The following is a 22,682-nucleotide window of genomic DNA, read 5'->3' on the forward strand; positions in this document are numbered from 1 at the left end:
AAGGACCTTGCACAGGCCTGACTGCACTGTGCACCCACCACTCCCAACATGAGGGCTCCTCCAGCCCAATAGTGTTGACATCAGTTTCTCTCCCAAAGTCTAGTCTTTCATTTAGAAAGGCATACATCAACAGTTATATAGATACACATGAACCCATCTGTCAGAACATTAAACAACAACAAAGTTAACCTCATTGTCTCTCCCATAAACCTGTTCCTGTCTACCTCTTTTCTTTCAGTCAACTGCACACCATCTTCCCCATTACTGCCTCTTTCTCCTTTGTCTCCTTGAAAGGACCAATCTGTTCCCTTTCCTTCCACAAGATCTTCCACATCTCTCCAACCCAGGCTAAGCCTCCATAATAGCACACCAAAACTATCATCACAATAGTCTTTGACTCCCTTGACCCACTCCAAGGTAATCTACACTCTGTTGCCAGATTAACCTTGTGAGTACACATATAGCAACATGATGTTCCCTGGCTCAAAAACTTCTCTAACAACCCCATGGCCTTATGAATTAAGTTCCCAGTCCTTAGACCAGAACACTAGGGTCCAGTCCCACCATACCTTTCAGAACTTACATGTCCTTGCCCTGCACATCCTACCCACCTTAAGCTTCCTGTCATACTGGATTACTGCTCCTGAGGGCATGATGACACCTTTTATCCTATATACCATACTTCACGTAATTCCTTAGATTTTACCCTTATCTCTGCCCAATAAAACCTGCTCACATATCCAGGCCCAGCTCAAAGCACCCTTTTTCTGGGAAGGCTTCCCCACACCATGCCACCAGCAGTAACATGTCCTTCTCTGAAACCCCAAGAGGTTCTTTATGGCACAGTCTAGTTTATATTGTTGACATTTCTACATCTATCTCTGCCTTACCAGGCTACAAACTGCTTGAGGTAGAAATTTTGACTTACCCATTTTTGCATCCCCTATGCTACTGACCTGTCTAGGCACTCAGCAAATGATCTTTAAATATTTCAGGACTAAAAGTAATAATCCACATGTGACAAGAAAGGGACCTAAAACAGGGTGACAACTAGTATTAGAAAAGGAAGGATAAATCCATGATTCAGAACGAAATTATTAAAACCTAATGATTGAGACAAGGCTTAAAGGGAAAATGTAATGCCACAGTTTCAAATCCAGTGAATCCAGTAGTATTTACATTAATGTAGAAGCTAGAAGCAGGTGTTATTTTCAAAGGGGAATTTAAATTTTTGATACAATGATGACATGGGCTGATTTTAATCTTAAATCGAACTGCTATTTTTCTTTTTTTTTCTTCCTCTTTCTTTTTTTAGGTCTTCCCTAAACAAATTTAGGGGAAGTAAAATATTAATTTCAATCATGTGATTACAGAAAAAGGAAATGTGCATCAATTTGAATGTAAGTTTCAAAATCCAAACAAGCAAATATTTTCTTTGCTTTTGAGGTTTTGACTTCTTACCTAAAGGTTGCAAATTTGGCACCTATTACACATGTAAAGTAGTATTTTTTAACTTTTTTTGTTGTTGTTCTTGGGAATGTAAATTACCAAACCATTCCCAGGGTGAACAGGAAGCAAGGCTTAACCAAGTTACCTTCCTAGCTATTGCTGGGAATTGACCAAGGGGTAAGACATCATTTTGAGAAGATTTACCTCCCACCGCCAAGCCTCATTTCCCCCACTCCAATCAACAATTTTTCTTGTACAAATATTCAACTATTTATGTGCAGGTTGTTTTTTACCTTGGAAAATGCTAAATACATGCAATCAAAAAATGTGGATTTGGGCTTCTTCCAAGAAGACCAGCTTTGGAGTAGTTATATGACAATTTAAAATCTTCCCGTTAAATATGATTGCCATGGCTGATCAAATGAACAAAAAGAAAGCAATCTTCTGTTGGGCCAATTAAATTTTTTGCCCAATAGATTAGAAATTACTTTAATTAGTTGGCTACCACAGAGAGATTCAAAGTTACAAATAATGGAAAACTGTACATAATACCTACTTGTATCATTAAAAGGTACTTTTTCATTGATGATTGATAAAGATTCCTCTAATCTACCTGACAAATCTTCATGAAGATTCTTTAACTGTAATTGACTGCAAAAAAAAAATACAAAACCACATTATCACCAATCATTGAGTGAATCCTCATTTATTTGTTACCTCAACAGCTGGTAGTGGGCTTCCAGAGAATTGCACCTGACATCTGGGATTCTCTTAGCAGAGAGTTGTTAAAAGAGGAAGATAACAAAAACGCTAACCTGGCTTCTCAAGTCCCAGGGACTTCTGGAGAATGATGTGGAAGTTTGGAGGAATTTATCATGGTACAAGTGTCTTAGCCAACCTTACATTTATTTCCCCAAGCTCAAAGTAATCTTAGAGCCACTTCAAAATCACAAATGTTCTTGTTACAACACATAAGTATTCACCCTAGAATCACTACAGGCTCTTTTTTTAAGTACATATTATATTAGCCTTCTTTTCCCCTTGAACTCAAAAGCTGATAATTTCTGAGTTTGGTTCAATTATGCACACAGGTACACATCTAAATCATGCACGTAATTCTAACAATACAACAAAATTGACATAAGAAATTCACTTACTTGATCCTATTAAAAACTAAAATATTATTATCAAATAAATGTTGGAGTATACCTTTACCATGCATTACTAATATTTTGATTTTAAGATTTATATATCTCCAAATTAGATCACATAAACTCTATTTTATTCGAAATGTACCATTAAAAGATTGGCATGGTGATTATCAGTTTTCCTTCCTGGGACTATCAGAGGCCCCTTCTGTTTAGAGTAGTTTCAAACAGAAAGTCTCCAGTCTTCAGCGCAAGAGCTCCAGAACACGATCTGCCACAGCCCCAAACCCTTGCGGGCTGAGGACTAATACACAGGCCACTCTATCAAGAATGCTTAGGGCCCCAGAGATCCCAGAATTGAAAAGGACCCTGGAGATTACTCCCATTCTCTCCTTTTAAATGTAAGACAATTAAGACAGAGGAGCTGCTACAACCAAAACTCATGTCTTCTGAGTCTTGCTTCAGAACCCTCTTGGAATTCAAGTTTCCACATACCATTCTTCCGTTCGAAGTCGACATTCCTTGGCTTCCTTTTCTAGAGTCTGAGATTTTACCTGAATTTCAGAAGAAAAAGAAACGCAGATGGCTCAGGCTACGACAGATAGGAGCACACTTAGTAAGACCCTGCAGGCAAAAGTCTCACCAGAAATGACTAACTCTAAGTGCATAGACAATTTATTAATACAAAAGCCGTAACTATTTTTTAGTGTGCTCTCACAATGGGGCTTACTTCTAGTTTAGCCTTGTCGTTCTGCAGCTTCTCAATGGTTTCCATGTACTTCCGGGTGAGACCGTCAACCACAGCTTGGTGCTGGGCTGCTTCTGTCTCCAGAGTGGCCAGTCGACTCCTCAGCTCTGCTTCCACATGCTTGTGCTGCTCATCAGCTTCAAAAAACTAAAAAGAGAAGACCATTTTCTCTTCTCACAATATCCTAATATACATAAATGAGAAAAATAACAGCAGTGACTATTCACTGAGCAACTTCCATATGGTTCCATATGCTGACTATGTTAAACCCACACAGGCATTATCTCATTAAATCCTCACAGTATATCAGAAGTAGCTACTGTTATTCCTCTTTACAGATATGGAAACTCAAGCTTAAAAGAGTTACATAACTAGTCTAATGTCTCACAGCTAAAATATAGTAGAACTGAGATTTGAACACAGGAAACCTACTCCAAAGCCTGCACCTCCTACCTCTCAGTCTCATGAATTTCTATTTTAAACAATGTCTGGCATACATAGAATTCAATTGATCAGAGTATAACTTTTCTACTAAGCTAACTTTCACATAAAATTATCAAAATTAAAACAGGTGTTATTCTTAAAACAGGTAAAGCTCTTTCCTGTAATTAGAGTCCAATACTAATAAAGAATTGTGAATACTTACATATAAAATACACTGTGGTCAAAAACTTAACATTTTCAAAGACTGAAAAGTGTTTGTGTGTGTGTGTGTGTGTGTGTGTGTTTTTCCTACCATTTGACCGAAAAAAAAAAAAATCAGGAGGTTATAGTTGGATACACTATACTATGAATCTTTTTTGTTGTTGTTGTTGTTGTTGTTGTTGTTGAGACGGAGTCTCGCTCTGTCACCCAGGCTAGAGTGCTGTGGCTTGAGCTCGGCTCACTGCAAGCTCCGCCTCCCAGGTTCATGCCCTTCTCCTGCCTCAGCCTCCCAAGTAGCTGGGACTATAGGTGCCCACCACCACGCCCGGCTAATTTTTTGTATTTTTACTAGAGACGGGGTTTCACCGTGTTAGCCAGGATGGTCTCGATCTCCTGACCTTGTGATCCGCCCACCTTGGCCTCCCAAAGTGCTGGGATTACAGGCGTGAGCCACTGCGCCCAGCCAACTATGAATCTTAGAATATGCTCAATGGTTTGGGGACAGGCACTAACTTTTCAACATTCCATAAATATCTGAGCGCCTGACATAAGTAAGACACTGTCCTGGGACTGGGCATAGAAAACATACATGGTTCATACCCTCAGAGACCTTAGAGTTTAACAGGGGTAGGGATAAAAACCAACTAAACATCAGTAAATTAAAAAACTAAACATCAGTTTAAAAAAAGGGGGGAGGGGGAGGGAAAAAAGCAAACTCCATTTATTGGTAAGCTCCCATTTAAATGATACATGTAATCACTTCCTATATAAAATGAATAATGCTCAGTATATTTCTGCACTGTTAAGTTATAAAGCTATTCTGCTGTCTTCTGAACAAATGCATATACTTCAAAGCACACATCCACATTAAGACTGTGTGATATTTAAGAAATGAATAAGTGACAGTGACATATATACTTGAAGACCATAGAAGACATTAAAACACCCACGCAGACACTAAACACTCTATCTGCATTAGCTTTTCCACATTAACAGATCACAGACCCATTTTTTAATTCATATGGAAAAACAGATTTTCTCACTTGTATATGCAACCGTTCATTCTCTTCTATCTTCTTTTGCAGATCTTCATCAAAGACACTCTTCTGCTCTTGACTCAACTGAGAAGAAGATTCTCCACTTTTCTGATGGAAAGAATAAGTTATGTCCACATAACTTTCATCCTTTAGAGAAACATCCTAAGGTACACAGATTCTCTATCACCTTAGAAGCTTGTCTCTTCTACGTGTTCACCATTCTCAAACAATCCTGCAAAAGGTATACAGTTCATCATTTAACTTTTCCTATGTGACACAAGTTGAAACTGCAAATATTGTAATGAGCAGGAAAGCTTTAAAAAGAGAGAGAAAAGAACAGATAAGGCTTACTATTCTTTGCAGATGAATTCAGGAGTAGTTGTGCTGGAGGACGGAGCAGACCTAGAAAGCTCCAGCGATATAAAATAAACTCATAAATATCATTTCAATTTGATCTCTGGTTTGGGAAATGAGAGTTATAGCAATTTCATGAGTCGGAGTTGTTAAACTCCATAAGAAATTGTAATAAATTCTGTAACAGCATCCACAAAGGTAAGTTTATACAAAAGTTCATATAAATTTGTAAGTTAAAAAAATATATAAAATAAAGCTATTATAAATAAATAGGAAAATTCTCAAAGATTATTTAAAAATCCCTTCCTTTTAATTTTTTACTAATATGAACTCGTTCTACATAGAAGAATAGCACTATTTAAAACATCTAATAATGAGCATTTGTTTTCATGTAATACATAGAACTGAGACTATTCAAGGAACAGCCTAACAATGAAACTGTGTTCAAACATCAGTCACCATCCTTTCTCTGCTTTTTTTGTAGTCTCACTTCTCACTTAAAATGAACTCACCTACTAATCCAATTTGAATCAGTGATTTAAAAGCCCTTTGAAAATGGAGTAGCCATATAAAAAGAAATTAAATATCCATCATGTTTGGAAAACAAGAGGTGCATATGGAACACTGCAGAATGACGTATTCAGGGTCCTCAGTGCTTCCAAATTTGATGAGCTTTAATTAAAATTAATTCTCAATATTACACCCAAACCTCTGCTCAACAGTCCTAGGCAGGGATATTAAGAACCTGAAGAACATGTTTGAAGTTCAGATGACTATTCTCTCCCCAAGGGTCTTTCAGAATTTCCAGGGCATGTATATCTTTTTTTTTTTTTTTTTTGAGACGGAGTCTCACTCTGTCACCCAGGCTGGAGTGCAATGGTGTGATCTCGGCTCACTGCAACCTCCGCCTCCTGGATTCAAGCAATTCTCCTGCCTCAGCCTCCCGAGTAGCTGGGATTACAGGCGCGCGCCACCATGCTGGGCTAATTTTTTGTATTTTTAGTAGAGACAGGGTTTCACCATGCTGGCCAGGCTGGTCTCGAACTCCTGACCTCCTGATCTGCCCACCTCGGCCTCCCAAAGTGCTGGGATCACAGGCGTGAGCCACCGTGCCTGGCCTGGTATGTATATCTTGAAAAAGTTTCCCAAGTGATTCTAATACATAAGTGTTATACCCTCTCTGTTGCCTGCTTTATTTGAACACTAACACTCTAGCGAATGCTTCTATGTGGGGAAATGCATATGGGAAAACTATTAACATATAATTACATCAACTGCCCATTACATGGGAAATATGGCCCTAGGCGCTTTTACATGATCCCATAGAATCCTCACAACGAACCTGAAAGGCTCATTGTCACTGTGCTGATGGAGAAACTAAGATTACAAGGTTAAAAATTGTGCCGAAAGTCACAGATTTATTAAAGGCAACCAAAGAATTCAAGCCTGGGCTTAAATCTGAAGGCTGTGCTCTTCTGGCCATACTGCACTCCTTCAGAGTCACTGTGTGCCTTCTCCTTCCCTTCTACCCATTCTACTGTTGCTGCCTCAATACATACATTCGTGGAGTGTTAGTCTACATACATACAAGACTTAAAGACTCAATCACTACCCCTACCCTTAAAAAAAAAAGAGCAGCAACCTCTTAATTACAATGTTCAAAAGTACCAGATGATCCACCTTAGAGCAATAAGAATCCTGCCTCACCATATAAAACCATAAGGCAAAAAAACTCATCTCTAAATCTCAAGACAAGAACACCAAACTGGCCTCATAAGAATAAATGCTAAGAAATTACATCTGCAGTAAACTTACAAACCTAAGGTATAAGTGTTTCAACCTTTTTTTTTTTGAGACAGTGTCTCGCTCTGTCACCCAGGTCGGAGTGCAGTGGCCTGATGTCGGCTCACTGCAAACTCCGCCTCCCAGGTTCACTCCATTCTCCTGCCTCAGCCTCCCCAGCAGCTGGAACTACAGGCGCCCGCCACCACGCCCAGCTAATTTTTTCTATTTTTAGTAGAGACAAGGTTTCACCATGTTAGCCAGGATGGTCTCGATCTCCTGACCTCATGATCTGCCCGCCTCAGCCTCCCAAGGTGCTGGGATTACAGGTGTGAGCCATCGCGCCCGGCCGCTACTTTCATATGAGTAGTAACACTTTGACAATCTCCTTCGTTTTATTTGCTCAACCTTGGATTAATGGCAACCTGGTATAACCAAAAGATGTCAACAATTTTAGCTAATATAAGATATTCCATTGTCTCTTCTCGGCCACTAAACCAACTACATTTGCTCCTAATAAATTCTTTAAAATTGACTATCATATAAAAATGTCCCTAACATTTAATATATATTAATAAGAGTCTGCTTTCTTGACCTAATATCCAGGTGTAATAATGGAACATTAAAAATTCAGGGCCGGGGCCAAGCACGGTGGCTCAGGCCTGCAATCCCAGCACTTTGGGAGGCTGAGGCGAGCGGACCACCTGAGGTCGGGAGTTCTAGACCAGCCTGACCAACATGGAGAAACCCCTTCTGTATTAAACATACAAAATTAGCTGGGAGTGGCACATGCCTGCAATCCCAGCTACTTGGGAGGTTGAGGCAGGAGAATCACTTGAACCAGGGAGGCAGAGGTTGCGGTGAGCTAAGATCGTGCCATTGCACTCCAGCCTGGGCAACAAGAGTGAAACTCTGTCTCAAAAAAAAAAAAAATTCAAGGCCGGGAATGATGGCTCATGCCTGTAATCCTAGCACTTTGGGAGGCCAAGGCAGGTGGATCGCTTGAGTCCAGGAGTTCAAGGCCAGCCTGGGCAACACAGTGAGACCCCATCTCTACAAAAAATACAAAAATTAGCCAGGCAGGGTTGTGCACGCCTATAGTCCCAGCCACTCTCGGGGCGGAGGTGGGAGGATCACTGAGCCTGGGAGCAGAGGTTGCAGTGAGCCAAGATCACACCACAGCACTCCAGCATGGGTGGCAGAGCAAGACCCTGTCTCAAACAAACAAACAAACAAAAAATTCGGCAGTGGGGTCTTCTGTTAAAACCAGGATGCCCTGTAGGTGTCAGTAACTAACGACAAGGTCACACTAACTTGCCTGTATTTGAACCTACCTTGTTTTTCTTGCCTCGTGGTTCACTTAGAGCTAGTTCATCTTGAAGTAGTTCTACCCTCTTGGCAAGCTGCAGATTTCGAAATGTCAAACTGTCCATTTCCTGTTGCAGTTTTCTCAATGACTGCTCCTTCATTTTCAGTTGCTCCTATATCAAAGTGAAAACAGATTGGTCCTCACAGTTTAGCTGTAAGGTTTAGAAATTTTATTAAAAATTATTTCTATTTCACCAAAATATAATCAAAACCTCTTGCTTTAGGAAATTCAGGTTGTATGTGTATCATTTCAGTTCTTAAGTTTTTAGCACTTTGTGAAAAGATAATCTTTTGGCTAAACCAAGTAAATATAAAAATAAGCAACTATACTAAAGTAACACATCGTGATCAACTAACACATCCTATGACAGTGAACAGACACAAAGACTGAGGCTACAAGTTTATAAACTTATTTTACTTATTTATTTGTTTATTTATTTTTGAGACAGAGTCTCGCTCTATCGCCCAGGCTGGAGTGCAGTGGCACAATCTCGGCTCACTGCAACCTCTGCCACCCGAGTTCAAGCGTTTCTCATGCCTCTGCCTCCTGAGTGGCTGGGACTTCAGGCGCACACCACCATGCCCGGCTAATTTTTTTGTATTTTTAGTAGAGACAGGGTTTCGCCATGTTGGACAGGCTGGTCTCAAATTCCTGACCTCAGGTGATCCACCTGCCTCAGCCACCCAAAGGGCTGGGTTTACAGGCATGAGCCACCGTGCCTGGCCAAACTTAGATATTTGAAAAGAACCTCAGATTTACTGATGAGTCCCTTCAGTGAACAAGAATGGGAAGAAATATACTTGTATTCCCTTTTTTCTGTAAATCCTCCCTGAATTTAGTCAAAATGAAGTCTGCAACACACTTAATTTTTCTTCAACTGTTCTGACATATCAAAGATAAAAATCAGTATCATACCAAAAATATTTTCATATGCTGTCCTACAATAATTCACTTTAAAGCTAAATGACAATAGAAACAAAATCTAAAATATTCTGCTAACCTTTTTGACACACCCTCTGCTGACCATTTTGTTCTGTTTATGCCATAATGGGGTAAGAAAATGGGAAACTAAAGAAAAATATTTAGTTTCACTCTATTTTTTAAAAGAATTAGAATTCTAACTATATTTTACTTATGATGTTCTGACAACTTTTTATTCACTGATTATCAAACACAGATGGCCATGTAATACTGTATATTTAAAGAACTGGGCTGGCACGGTGGCTCATGCCTGTAATCCCAGCACTTTGGGAAGCCGAGACAGGAGGATTGCTTAAGCCCAGAAGGTGGAGAGCAGCCTGAGCAACATAGTGAGACCTCATCTCTATTTAAAAAAATAGAACATAAAAAAATAAAGAACTGTATGTTTACTAATTTCACTGAAACAATTATAAAACATGAAGGTCACGCTTTAACGAACAGATGATTTAACTGTATTGAAACAGCAACCTAGGCCAGGTGCAGTGGCTCACGCCTATAATCCCAGCACTTTGGGAGGCTGAAGTGGGCAGATCACTCGAGGTCAGGAGTTTGAAACTGGCCTGGCCAACATGACAAAACTCCGACTCTACTAAAAATACAAAAATTAGCCAGGCAGGGTGGTGCACGCCTGTGATCCCAGCGACTCAGGAGGCTGAAGCGCAAGAATCACTCAAACCAGGGAGGCAGAGGTTGCAGTAAGCCGAGATTGTGCCATTGCACTCCAGCCTGGGTGACAGAGTAAGACTCTGTCTCCAAAAAAAAAAAAAGGAACAGCAACCTAAAAACCATAGGCTAGTGTCTACACTCTACTGACATTACCTGCATGTTGAGAACAGTGCTAGAGGGATAGAACAATATGCTCCCATTAAAGAGAAAATAATTTTTTTCTACATTTGTTTAGTAAAACCAATTTTTACTTGTAGTTCAAAGGTAAATTTAGGCCTAGCCCATGTCTAAACTATCATGTCTTTCAAATTTTAAAAATTCAAATCAATGAACATTGATTACACCTAACAGCTCACTGAAGGGGTAAACCCAGTAATAAAACTAAAGCCTCCTGTAACACGGGACATCCTAATATTCCTGTCTAGCAAACTGGCAAATTGTCACTTGTTGTACTATAATTACAATGACTACTGTAATAAATAGTAAAACAAAAAATAATTTATTTTCTCTCATAATTTACATTCTATAATTATAATATATAATTATGCTTATAATTCTTAAAATGAACTAATGCTCCAACTCCATTAACCAATCACTAATTTCAGAAAACATCTATCCCAGCCTTTCGCTAAACTCCAGTTTCTGTAATGGGGATGAATATGTTATCTGACTTCATAGGGTTGTTGTGAACACTAAATAAGATAATGGATATAATGGACTTAGCACAATGCCTGGTATGCAGTGAGTGCTCAATCAATAGAACCAGCTGTCACCACGCCTACCACTGTTCCTACCATTGCTGCCATCACAGAGTTAATCAAACACAACCAGCAACAGGAGGGTATGAAACACCAGCACAGGCTACTAGGACAAACTAGGAAAGACTTTCCCCAGCAATAAGTTTAAATATCATTAGGAGATATAATGATCATTTCTTCAACAATTTTGGTGAAACAATAACTTGACTAATAAATCCTGACTATAAAGCTTCTGTTTTAATCATCTTGGCTTGGGTGCAGAGAGCCTGGAAGTAGGGGTGGGGTGTTCAGAACCATCTCAACCCTGAGGCTGTGCTAACAGCACCTGAGGAGGAGACGCTCAGAGACAGATTTCTCTCCTGTAGGATCCAACAACTGACTACATAAAAGGACAATTTCTGGGGCTTAGTTGCCTAAGTGGAGCCACCTCAGACATATTACTGATCAGGGGCTTCTCCAGAAAGAGACAGAAGTAAGAGGAATCCTAATCCCATCTGTCCAAAGAGAGCAGAGGGAGCAAGAAAGGGAAAGAGCAAAAGAGTGAGCTAGACAGTATATTTAACTGAAACTTGGCCAAGAAGAAATCCAAATCCTAGAATTAATTTATCCATTAAAAAATATCACTAAGCAATATTTACTACACGCCTACTAGAAATGAGGCAGAAACAAATTCCTTCATCTATCATATTTCTCCCCTCAGTTAACAAAAATGCTGATGGTAAAATGTATCACTCAAAGAGTGTCCTGATTAACACAGGTTATTACGATTAAATAGCTCAACTAAAGGCAAGATTTAGGGACTAAATGATTCACACAATGGAGTCCACTTATTAGAGACCTCCCATCTGCTGAGTGAGAGGGATTCAAATAGGAATATGACATAGCCTCCCTCAGAAAGCTGTCTGTGATGACAACTGACAAGAAGCCTTAATAATCCAGATAAACTGAGCTAAGTAAAGGCCTTGAGGCACAGGAGTAATGCATTAGACAAACTCACATAATACCTTTTTTTATAATTTTTAGCTAAGGAAATCAAAGTACCTCATATTCTTACCTAAGCCAGTAGGAAAATTAACCATAAAAAACTGTATTACTGTCCCTTATCCCTAGTGAATCAGTGTCAGAGTTGGAACTTTAACCCAGAAAAAACATCAAAGCATTTGGTGTTGCTTTGAGCAACACCAAATGCTAACTTAACCCTCACAACACAAATATCCTGTTGCCCACCTTTAAAGCTGCAGAATTTGCTTGTTCATCCACAACACCTTTTTTCAGAACCTGATTCTGAGCCCGAAGCTGAAAACAGAGAAAGCAATTATCAATTTCTAATATAAAGCAATTGGTTATATCAAGGAAATCACATCAATTTTACAGGCACCATTACACTGAGTAACTAAGTAGCTTCTCACATATATATGACAACAAAAAAGTATTAGACCCAAAGAGGGTAGTAGATACAATAATTCAGCATTTTACAGATAAGGACACACAGGCTGAGTTGCCCAATGACATAAAAAAAAAAAATCAATGGCAAAACTGGGACTAAAATCCAGTCTCCTGATTTCTAGTGTGTCACTCTTTCTATAAAACCAAGTCCCATCCCTAAATAAAAACTAATACAATAAATAATAGGGTACTGAATATGCCATGTTCCTTGAAATTCTGACACACCATTCATTTGTAAAATACATACAACTGGACTAATTATAAAGTAAGAATTCCACAGAAAATAAAAAAGTGGGGCATCAACATCCCAGCATGACACTGTGCCTAATATTAGACATGAAAATGTCATCATCAACAATGGCCTCGGGCATCAGCTGGGGCAGTGTACAAAAGCAACTAAGAAGCAGGCTCCATTTAAAAGTTAATAATAGTACCCACTTACATATGAATGCTCACTACAAACCAGGCACCGTCCTAAGTACTTTCACGTATTACTTCATCTAATCCTCACAAACCTATGAAGTGGGTACTCTAATTACCTCCATTTTACAGATGAGGAAACTGAGGCACAGAGAAGTTAAGTAGCAATGCTGAGATTCAGACTCTACCAGTTTGGACTCCAAAGTCATAATGCCAATTAGACAATATTGGCTGCTATTTCACAAAGCTACATTTAAGTGAAAAAAGCAGTGAGCTGGTGAGGTGAGAGATGCCTTTGGAGAAAGAGGTAAAACTTGGGCTTTTTTTTCACAGTTAATTATTAAATACTGAGAAATAACGCTATTTTAAATAAAGTATACAAATCAGAAATTATGCAGCTAAATGCATTTTTACTTATGTATACCTCTATATAACCACCACTGGCAGGGTTTTAAAAGGTAAAATTTACTTCTGTAATAAGAGGAAAGTATTCTCAGCGAAGAGAACATAGAGCACTTAAGTATAAATATACAAGCTCATTGTAGCTGAAGCAAAAGGTTTACAGACTAATATTCCCAGGGCTCAGTGCAGATATCATGAAAGACCAGGTTCTTCTCTGAGAAACTGAAAGAATGAGACATCCTTGTATGTGAGCTTTAAAAAAAAAAAAAAAATCTATTTCTAAAATTAGAAATAAAAAATTTTTAAAAATCTTTCTAATTCTGCATAGCTCAGATCTGTCTCCTGAGAACAGAGAACAGAAATGACCCTTTTCTGTGCCAAAAGAACAGGCATATTTGAATGCTAAATCTTAAACTATTTAAAACTCAATGGAAAATTTAGCTAAGATTCTGAGATAAAATGCAGGAATACTGCAGGATATTCAACAGTTTGAGCAAAAGACAGACTAAAAAGATGAGATTCTTCTATTTTTAGAAAGTTAGAGATGACAGTTCATTACCACAATAGAAAGCAGACCCAAATCTTTGCTCTGCCATTTATTAGACAATACAAACTTGGGAAATTCACTTAACCTTTCTGAGCTTCAGCTATATGGTCTAGGGTAAATTCATTTACCCTACCTTCCTTCTTCTGAGGCTACTATGAGAACCAGATAAGAAACCTGCGTCAAAGCACTTTCTAAACTATAAAATGCTCCACAAATGCAAACAGAGCTCTTATTATTAGAACAGGTTCAAAATGACAACAGATATGTTTATTATAGTTTGCATGGTGTAAGGCATTGTACACCTTGATTGATATGGGGGAGAATGTAAAAGATATGGTCTCTATTTTCAAAGAACTTACACTTTAAAAGGGAAGATAAAATATTAAAAGATAACAAGCAATACTACTATTTCCTGCTTGAAAAAAAAAGTAGAAGATATTAAATTCTCTAGAACACGGGTTGGCCAACTAAGGTCTGAGGGCCAAATTGGCAGGCTATTTTTAAAGTTTTATTGGAACACAGCCACACTCATTCATTTACGTACTGTCTATGGTTGCTTTTGAGGTACAATGGAAGAGATGAGTAGTTGCAACAGAAACCACATAGCCTCAAGCCTAGAATATTTACTGTGTGGCCTCTTACAGAGCTTGGTAACCTCTGCTCTAGAAGTTCAAAAGAGAGAAATACCACTTTAATGTTGACTTCTGTGATGTAGTATTCTACTTTTTAAGCAAATTATCAACATAGTCTTGAATAATGTGCTACTTAGCAGAATTCAATAAATACTTTCAAATCCATATAGCCAAAAAAATAGCAATACTGCTTCAGTCTTTAGATTTTATTTCATAAATCTAAAGTCTTTAGATTTTATTTCATACCCCTGTCTTAGCTGTGATCTGTAATCTCTTACATGTCTTCTTTCTGTGGTATCTAGAAGCTCCTAACGACTACTTCAAGGACTAAGAATGAAGCTTGAAGTTTACTGAACTGATAATTTCCTGTAGGACCAGAATCACAGCAATTAATTTTAAGAAAAAAAACCTCATCTTTCATTTCTAAGGCACACTGCAGAGTATTTAAAGCAAATTGAACAGACTGCTTTGTTAAAAAGCAAAATGAAACTTTCAAGCTATTGCTGTTAGGAATTTAATATAACTGATTATAACAAAAAAAAATTAGGATTTTCCTTTGGAAAATAGTTTTTGCTAAACTGGTAACTCAAACATGGTTTCAATGAAACCATTTAACAGACAATGCAGCTTTTTAAGAAACTGTTATCTGAAACACCTTTCTACTGCTTAGTAGGTAGAAATGGAGGAAGATGATAAGCTTGCATACTCTATTGCCATTTTAACTACCCTTTGTGACATTTGACGTTTTTCTGCATTTCAGCATCACTTCTGCCATTCTTACTGCATTACTGAATGAGAAGCTTATAAAATCCTGAGCTGCTCTTATTAGACTGGTCTTTTTTTTTAATTTTATTATTTATTTATTTATTTATGTTGAGACTGAGTCTCGCTCTGTTGCCCAGGCTGAGGTGCAGTGGTGCGATCTCAGCCAACTGCAGCCTCCACCTCTCAAGTTCAAGCGATTCTCCTGCCTCAGCCTCCCAAGAAGCTGGGATTATAGGCACCCGCCACCACGCCCGGCTAATTTTTTGTATTTTTAGTAGAGACATGGTTTCACCATGTTGGCTAGGCTGGTCTTGAACTCCTGACCTCAAGTGATCTGCCCGCCTCAGCCTCCCAAAGTGCTGGGATTACAGTCATGAGTCACCACATCCGGCCAGCCTGGTCTTTTAGAATCTATCTTTCTCTGCACCAGTACTCACCACAGAGGGGAGGCAAATGAACAGTTTCTGTTTTAGATGTAGGTATAAGATTACCAGATGGTCACTACTGCCTCTAGGAGTCCAGAATGGAGACTCCAATGCATATGACATAACTGAGAAACAACTGCCCTGAAGTCTCTATTAGTGCAGAAAAACTCTCCTGCAGATGATAGAGCTTATTTTCAACAGCTGTGCACCAAGCTCTTCTATTCCATTCAGTGGGGGAAGAGTACCTCTGAATCCCTCTTAATCCTTTTAAATCTTATTTTTCCTTGTTTTGTAATCTTCTGATTCATTTTACCCTTACTTTGAGAGCATAGCCCTTCTTCACTTTGGCCAACCAAATCCCACCTGTTCTCTAGGATCCTACTTTTTACCTACTGGCCCTACTTCCTCCATAATTTTTCCTAATCACTCCCTGACTCCCTATGGCCCATAGAGAGCCTGTGCCTCAGTTCCTTTGGCACTTACTAACAACAAAACATCTCTTATTAAACTATTCAGTTTTAATTTTGCTTCTAAAAACAGTAAATTTTACATTTTACTAATATATGTATTTCTGTATAGGCTGGGCGCGGTGGCTCATGCCTGTAATCACAGCACTTTAGGAGACCGAGGCGGGCAGATCACCTGAGGTCAGGAGTTCAAAACCAGCCTAGCCAACATGGCAAAACCCCATCTCTACTGAAAATACAAAAATTAGCCAGGCATGGTGGCAGGCGCCTGTAATCCCAGCTACTCAGGAGGCTGAGGCTGGAGAATTGCTTGAACCCAGAAGACAGACGGAGGTTGCAGTGAGCCAAGATCACACCACTGCGCTCCAGCCTAGGAGACGGAACAAATCAATCAATTAATAAATAAATTTCTGTACTCATTTCCCACCTGCCACTTTAAACTGTTCTCCACGGTAAAGACTACAGTATACTTCCTTGTATTTCCTGCCTGCCATGAAAGATCAATGCTATGGATAGAGAAGGAACTCAATAAATTTTTGGTTAATTAATCAGATCAGTTAATATGATGAATCAAATTAATCAAATCAAATAAATTATACTACATATAAAGGTGTTTAAGTATAATACATTACATAAGAGATTGCCATTACTTTAACAGTTCTCTTTTAAGACTCTCCAACTAATTTGAACCTCATGATCCTATTGGACACCAAGAATCCTCAAAAGCCTTGAGCCTAACTCTCTAATGACCAGTGCCCAGACCTGCTCTCTATAACTCTGGTTCTGGAATAGCCCAACTTCAGTGAGGCCTATCACACAGCTGTTTCTCCTAGGACACAGAGTGGTGGTAAGCTCACTATGACTTCTCTCATGCCACTTTGACAATATGTGACAGGCTAAATGGCCCAAGATTGGGGATTTATTACCTTCAATCACAAACTGTTGGAAAAGTTTGTGGGGAAAGTGAGATGAATCAGTCATATGCATTTTCTCAGCTAATCCTCAACAATCTTGTGTTAGAACCACTTTTACATGCAGTGTAAAAAAGTCTTCATGCAGTGGACTTTTTTTGACGTTTATACATATTTTACAACCCTATAAAATAAACCTTTAAACATACAGTCTTTTCTTCAATACAAAGTGACATGTGCAAGACAACCCTATGCCGCACCAAAACCCTGATTCAAAGCTTCAGAATACTGAAGTCATGTGCAGACTCCAGCTGCAGTATCTGGCCTGGATGACCCCTAAACTCCTTCCAGTTCTAACATTTTAAGTATTCCAAATTACTGGGAATCCTACTTAGTCTTTCTTTCTGCCTACTTACTTGTTGCTATCCCAGGACAGGGATAAAGTATGTGCAGGCTACATATTATGCAGCAATAGCTGGGGTTACTTTGTCACTGAGGCAGGAAAAAAACTCACATCTGCCTCAAATGGCATCCTTTCTCCTGCTCCTGCTCCCATGCAGGGAAACTCACCTAGGACAAAACCCCAACCCTTGCAGTTTAGCTGCCCCTAGGTGAATGGGTGAGTAAATCAGTTAAACTAAAGAGGAAGAGGAGGCTGCCCCTTGTCTTTCTAGGGCCTTGTCCCAAGTGTGGTCTTTGGACAGCTGCAATAGTTTTACCTGGAGGCAGAATCTCAGGCCCCACCCCAGACCTACTAAACCAGAATCAGCAGTTTAACAAGGTCTTCAAGTGAGTCATTTAGACATTTACATCTGTGATGCACAGACCCAGGGTCTAAGCTAGCACTGTCCAACAGAGTACTCAATAGCTACAAGTGGCTATTTAAATTAAATTATTTAAATTAAATAAAACCTAAAATTCAGTTCCTCAGTCACACACTAGCTACGTTTCAAGCACTCAACAGCCATGCATGGCTAGTGGTTACCCTGCTGGACAGCACAGATACAGAACATTTTCATTCTCATGGAAACTTCCATTGGATAGCACTGAACACAAACCTGTTTTCCAACCCAACTTTACTAGTGAATCCTACCTACACATCAGGGTCAAAAAAAAAAAAAAGCTCACATTCAATTTTAATCCTATCCAGCTCCTGAGTCTATTTCTCTATAAAAGTGGGTGATAAATCAGGTACTGCCAAATCCTGTTATCTGGAGAGCAAACATGCTGGATCAAAACTGACCCTTTCTCCATATGAGTAGCTGTGTACTAAGAGTGTAAGTCTAAAAAGTTCCCAAAGGCCCCTTTGTATGTAAAGGAAGCATCAGTTGCAAAGTAAACTGTAAAGAAATAATGGATGTTTGGCTTTCCTGCTGGCATCCATTGTCTCAAAAAAAAAAAGATCTTCTAAAAGATTATCTTTATTTCTGCCAAGGCTACTATCCCAATACCATTCCTTGAGCAATGATTTTCAAATGTTAGCATGAATCCAATCACTGGAAAGGTTTGTTACAACACAGATTGCTGGGTCTCACTGCTAGTTTCAGATTCAATAGGTGCAGGGTGGACCCAAGAATTTACATTTCTAACCCATTCCCAGATGATGTTGTTTCAGGTTCCACACTTTGAGAATCATTGACCCAGGGTAACACAAACATTGGGAAGACAATTAGAACTTGAAACTTGCTTACACACATACCACGGTGCCAGGCAAGAGTGCTCCCGCAAAGAAAACAGGCTAAAATCAAATGAGCCAGAACTCAGCACTTTCTGCCTCTCTTCTCCATAATGAGATATAACAGAGCATCAGAAGCAGAGCAGGTCATGGAAGAAACAGCTAGTCAGAAATGGTCTTTCATCCTTAATCTATAATGTAGCAACTGAGGTCTTGATTAACTTTCCCTCACATCTCAAGGAGGTAGCTTGCATCTGTTATTTATTAACTTCACAAACCTCTGAAAACCAGCCTCTACACACATCCATTCTCCCTCACCAAACTCTACTGAACCTGAAATTTTAAAAACCTCAAATGACCCTCTAATTGCCCAAACCACTGGGTCTTAATCTCCATTTTTTCTAACCTTTCCATAACACTTTCTTTTAGCAATCTGTTTGCCTCAGCAATTCTCATCTGCTTTGACCTCCACAGTTCATCTTTTATCTAACTGGACTCTGTCTCTTTAATGGGAGCTCCTCAGACCACTATTTGGTTTTTTTATCTTCCTTTTCAAGAGGAAAGATGATGAGAGATGGGCCCTTTCCTGGAACAAAGGCTGAAATCTGCATTAAAGAAGAATGAGAAGACTGCCAATGTCCTTGGCTTAGGGATCAAGCTTGCTGCTCTCTTGATGGGCTTCCTTCTACAGATTAAGAGGACATCTTTTTTCCTTTGTATCCTAAATAAGGAAAAAATTATGCAACTGGATTTCAATATCAGCCCACGAGACTTGTACCAGGGAAGGTAATAAAAAGGTGGAATATCCTTAGGCATAGGGCTGGAGAGAGCATAAATCTTATCTCGAAATTGCCTGCTACTAGAATTGACAAGGAATAAAAAGCACAAGAAATCTTTTGATCAGGATCTGTTCTCCTGTGTTCTGAAATTCCCATCACATTGCAATTAAAAGAATGAAAAATGGCCTGGTCCAACAGGGGAGATGACCCCAAGTCTGGCAGGCCTCCTACAGTCTCCTTAGCATCCCTTCCTCCTCCAGGCACATCCTTCCCACAGGTGTTTCCCAATTTCTACCCTGATTAACTCTCAAAGTGCATCGTGATGGGACTTACTCCAAAAGTGCCAGCCTTTGTCCTGACTTTTAGCCAGTCCATGTCCATTGGAAAGTTTCAGCCGTTACTTCCAACATTACCTCATACTAATAATATGTGAATAACAAATTTAGTGTGCCTTCCAACCCTAAAACTCCTCAACTGTATCTAACCTCTCCTATAGCCCTTCACTCTGAACGGGCTCTTCTTCCCGCCGGCCCTCATTGTGTCAGTGGCAGTCATGTTCCCTCACCTCAGAACTGCAGGGACAACTCCTGAGTCTTCCCACACTCACCAAGTCCCAAAATGAATGAGACACAAGGATGAGTGCCTTATATCTTTCGTTAGTGCCATGCACATAGCAAGCACTCAAAAAAAGAAAGCTGAAAAGCATTTTTTAACCATAATTCCTGAATCTAGCCCCTTCTCTATAGCCCAGAAGTCACTAACTTTATATAATCCTACATTACTCTCCCCAAAACTATTTCAACAGTCTACTGTCTGCTTTTTTCCCACCAATCTTTCCCTATTTCAATCCATCCTTCACAGTTATCAGTCTCCTTCCTAAAAGTAATGTCACTCCCCTGCTTAACCTTTGGCATCTCTCCATTACTCAAAAGGTAAAGTTCACTCTTCTTACTTGACATCCACAACCTTTCATGATAGGGTCCAAGTTATCTCTCCTACCTCATTTCACCACTCTGCCATGTGAAAGCTCATTAAGATTAATGAGCTTTCTTTCATACCAGCAAACATGGACTGTTCCCTTTGCCTGGAAAGCTACCACTCCCTCATTTCCTCTTCTCTAATCCCCAATATAACCTCAAGGCTTACCCAATGTCTTCGGTAGTCCCACTGAACTAACACTTGTCATACTGTATCGTAACTATGTACTATGTTAGAATATTCCATTAAAGGTGACTTGTTAAGCTGGAACCCTGCCTCACTCAACAGACCCTGGCAGACTGCTCAAACGGGGCACATATTGTCTGTTAAACAAGCTTACATATACAAAAACTTTTCAGTTTTTATTACTTTGGGAGGCTATACAATTATTTCAGCAATGTAGTCCCTACTCAAAACATTTTGGAACTCCCCACTTGCCATCTGGAATGGCCTTCTGAGCCTACTGGCTCTCTGGAGAAGAAAATCAGTCCCCTTGCTTTATACTCACGAAACATTTTATTTTTTTCTTCTTTTCACAGGTGTTGATCATGAAACATTTTCAACCAAAAATAGTAGAGCCAAATTTGAGCACTGCCAACCTCCACCCACCTCCCTTCATCACATGGATTTGTTCCAAACAACTTCTGGCCCTTCAAGCAAGGAAACACTCCTTCAAAAGATGAAGACTTGCCATCACTAACACTGTGCCACAGGCTCTTAAGACAATTTCAAATGGAAATGCAACAAAGTTTTGCTAATGGTAGCATCACTGAAATAAATGTAGTGTCTCAAAAGACTCCTATTTGATGGTGAAGAATTAAGCGTGTATGTTTAGGCACAAGTTTTATTTTTCAAAGAATATCTCATCTTGCTATTTGTTGAATGAAATCTTAAGGAATAAAATGTGTCTCAGTTTCTCCAAATTGCAAAAAGGAATTACCATCTTCCCACTGACTCCATGAATGCCAAGATCACTGAAAACTAAGCTTAATGACTGTTGAATCAATTTCCAAAGATGTAAAATTCTGCTTTAATAACTTCATTAAAATATTCTTAAACTAGAAACACCCCACCCAGAAACTGCAGCATCCTTTTCCAAGGAAAGGGTTCTATCATTTAAAAGTCTGATGCCATAAACACGAGAAAGGGGCAGGTCCCCATATTGCTTAATGTGTATTGAGCACCTACTGGGTGTCTGCCCCATTCCAGGTGACCGAGGGAAGAGAGAAAGAAAAGGATAGAGCCGTAGCACTCAAGCTTTCAAAATCATTCCTGACAACCTCCTGCCAAAGCAGTGAATACATTCATAACCACCCACCCCTAGTGAAGCAGTTTACCCGAATGTCTCTATTTACCCTCTCGAACTGATTCGGGGGAAGATAAATCTCTTTAACCTCATATCATCCCTGTGGGAGGGGAGAAGGGTTGATCTTCCCCATCCCTAGGATGAGAAAATTGAGGAAGCAGCGGGGTGAGGAGTGGTCCACACCTTTCCCTTCCCTTCTCGGCCAGCATTAGAGGCAAGAAGCCAGAATTTCTGACATCCCAGTCCCAAGCCCGCTACTTCAGTGAAAAGGAAGAATCAAACTCCAGCTTCTCCCTGCAAAAACGCTCACGGACGCAGACACCGCCCGGCCCCATCTCCTGGGAGCTGCAGGTGGAGGCACCGTAATGGTGGACGGAGGCGGCTGAGGGGAAAGGTGGGGCGCGCTCGCGTGCCCCTCCCGCAGTACCCCTCGGTCCCGGCAAGTCGCTGCCACGGCAACCTGAGGCCGCAGGGCGGGGGACCCCCTACTCCCAGACCACGATGGGTACCTTCGAGTACTCCTGAGCCAGCTTCTGGTACTTCCCCTGCAACTCAGCCGAGGCCATGGCCTCCCCCGCCCGGTAGAGGCCAGGCCGCCCAGGCGGCTCAGCCTGTCTCCCGCCCCCAAACCCAGACACGCTCCCGGGAACGGCTCAGGCAGTCTCTGCCTGCTTGGCCACCGCCGCCGCCGCCGCCGCGCCTCCTCCTCCACTTCCGGGTTCGCGGGGTGGGAGGAAGGTGGAGTGGGGCCGGGGGCGGAGCGACTACAGAGGGCGGGGCGACGTCCGGCGTCACTGTCCCACCCTTCGCGCCCGAATACGTGCGTGCGTAGCCTCGCTGGCGTGCCTGGGCTGTGCCTCTGGGACCAGGGGGAGCCATCTTGACGCATGGTCCAAGATGGCGACCTGAAACGCAGAACGAGAGAATGAAGACGAGAAGAGATTCATGAGAGCCTATAGAATGGGCGGGGGACCTAGGAGAGGAACGGTAAT

General features: G+C 40.3%; 1 protein-coding gene across 5 annotated transcripts in view; it reads right to left on the reverse strand.

Moving 5' to 3' along the window:
• Positions 1-22,460, reverse strand: part of PPP1R21 (protein phosphatase 1 regulatory subunit 21) — a 123,550-nt gene extending 101,090 nt beyond the window's left edge. For 3 of the 5 annotated variants that reach the window (XM_054548200.2, XM_054548199.2, XM_063713675.1), the window contains exons 1-7: positions 22,200-22,419; positions 12,165-12,233; positions 8,498-8,644; positions 5,034-5,135; positions 3,328-3,492; positions 3,093-3,151; positions 2,006-2,100 (exon numbers count right to left, since the gene is read on the reverse strand). In XM_054548200.2, coding sequence (XP_054404175.2) covers positions 2,006-2,100; positions 3,093-3,151; positions 3,328-3,492; positions 5,034-5,135; positions 8,498-8,644; positions 12,165-12,233; positions 22,200-22,256 — 694 coding nt within the window. In that variant the 5' untranslated portion in view covers positions 22,257-22,419. Of the gene's footprint in view, positions 1-2,005; positions 2,101-3,092; positions 3,152-3,327; positions 3,493-5,033; positions 5,136-8,497; positions 8,645-12,164; positions 12,234-22,199 lie in introns of all 5 variants that reach the window. The other 2 variants (XM_024242684.3, XM_024242685.3) reach the window with 2 other exon arrangements.
• Positions 22,461-22,682: the final 222 nt, after the last annotated feature.

Source organism: Pongo abelii, chromosome 12 (genome assembly GCF_028885655.2).
Source record: "Pongo abelii isolate AG06213 chromosome 12, NHGRI_mPonAbe1-v2.0_pri, whole genome shotgun sequence".
In the NCBI taxonomy this organism is placed as follows: Eukaryota; Metazoa; Chordata; class Mammalia; order Primates; family Hominidae; genus Pongo; species Pongo abelii.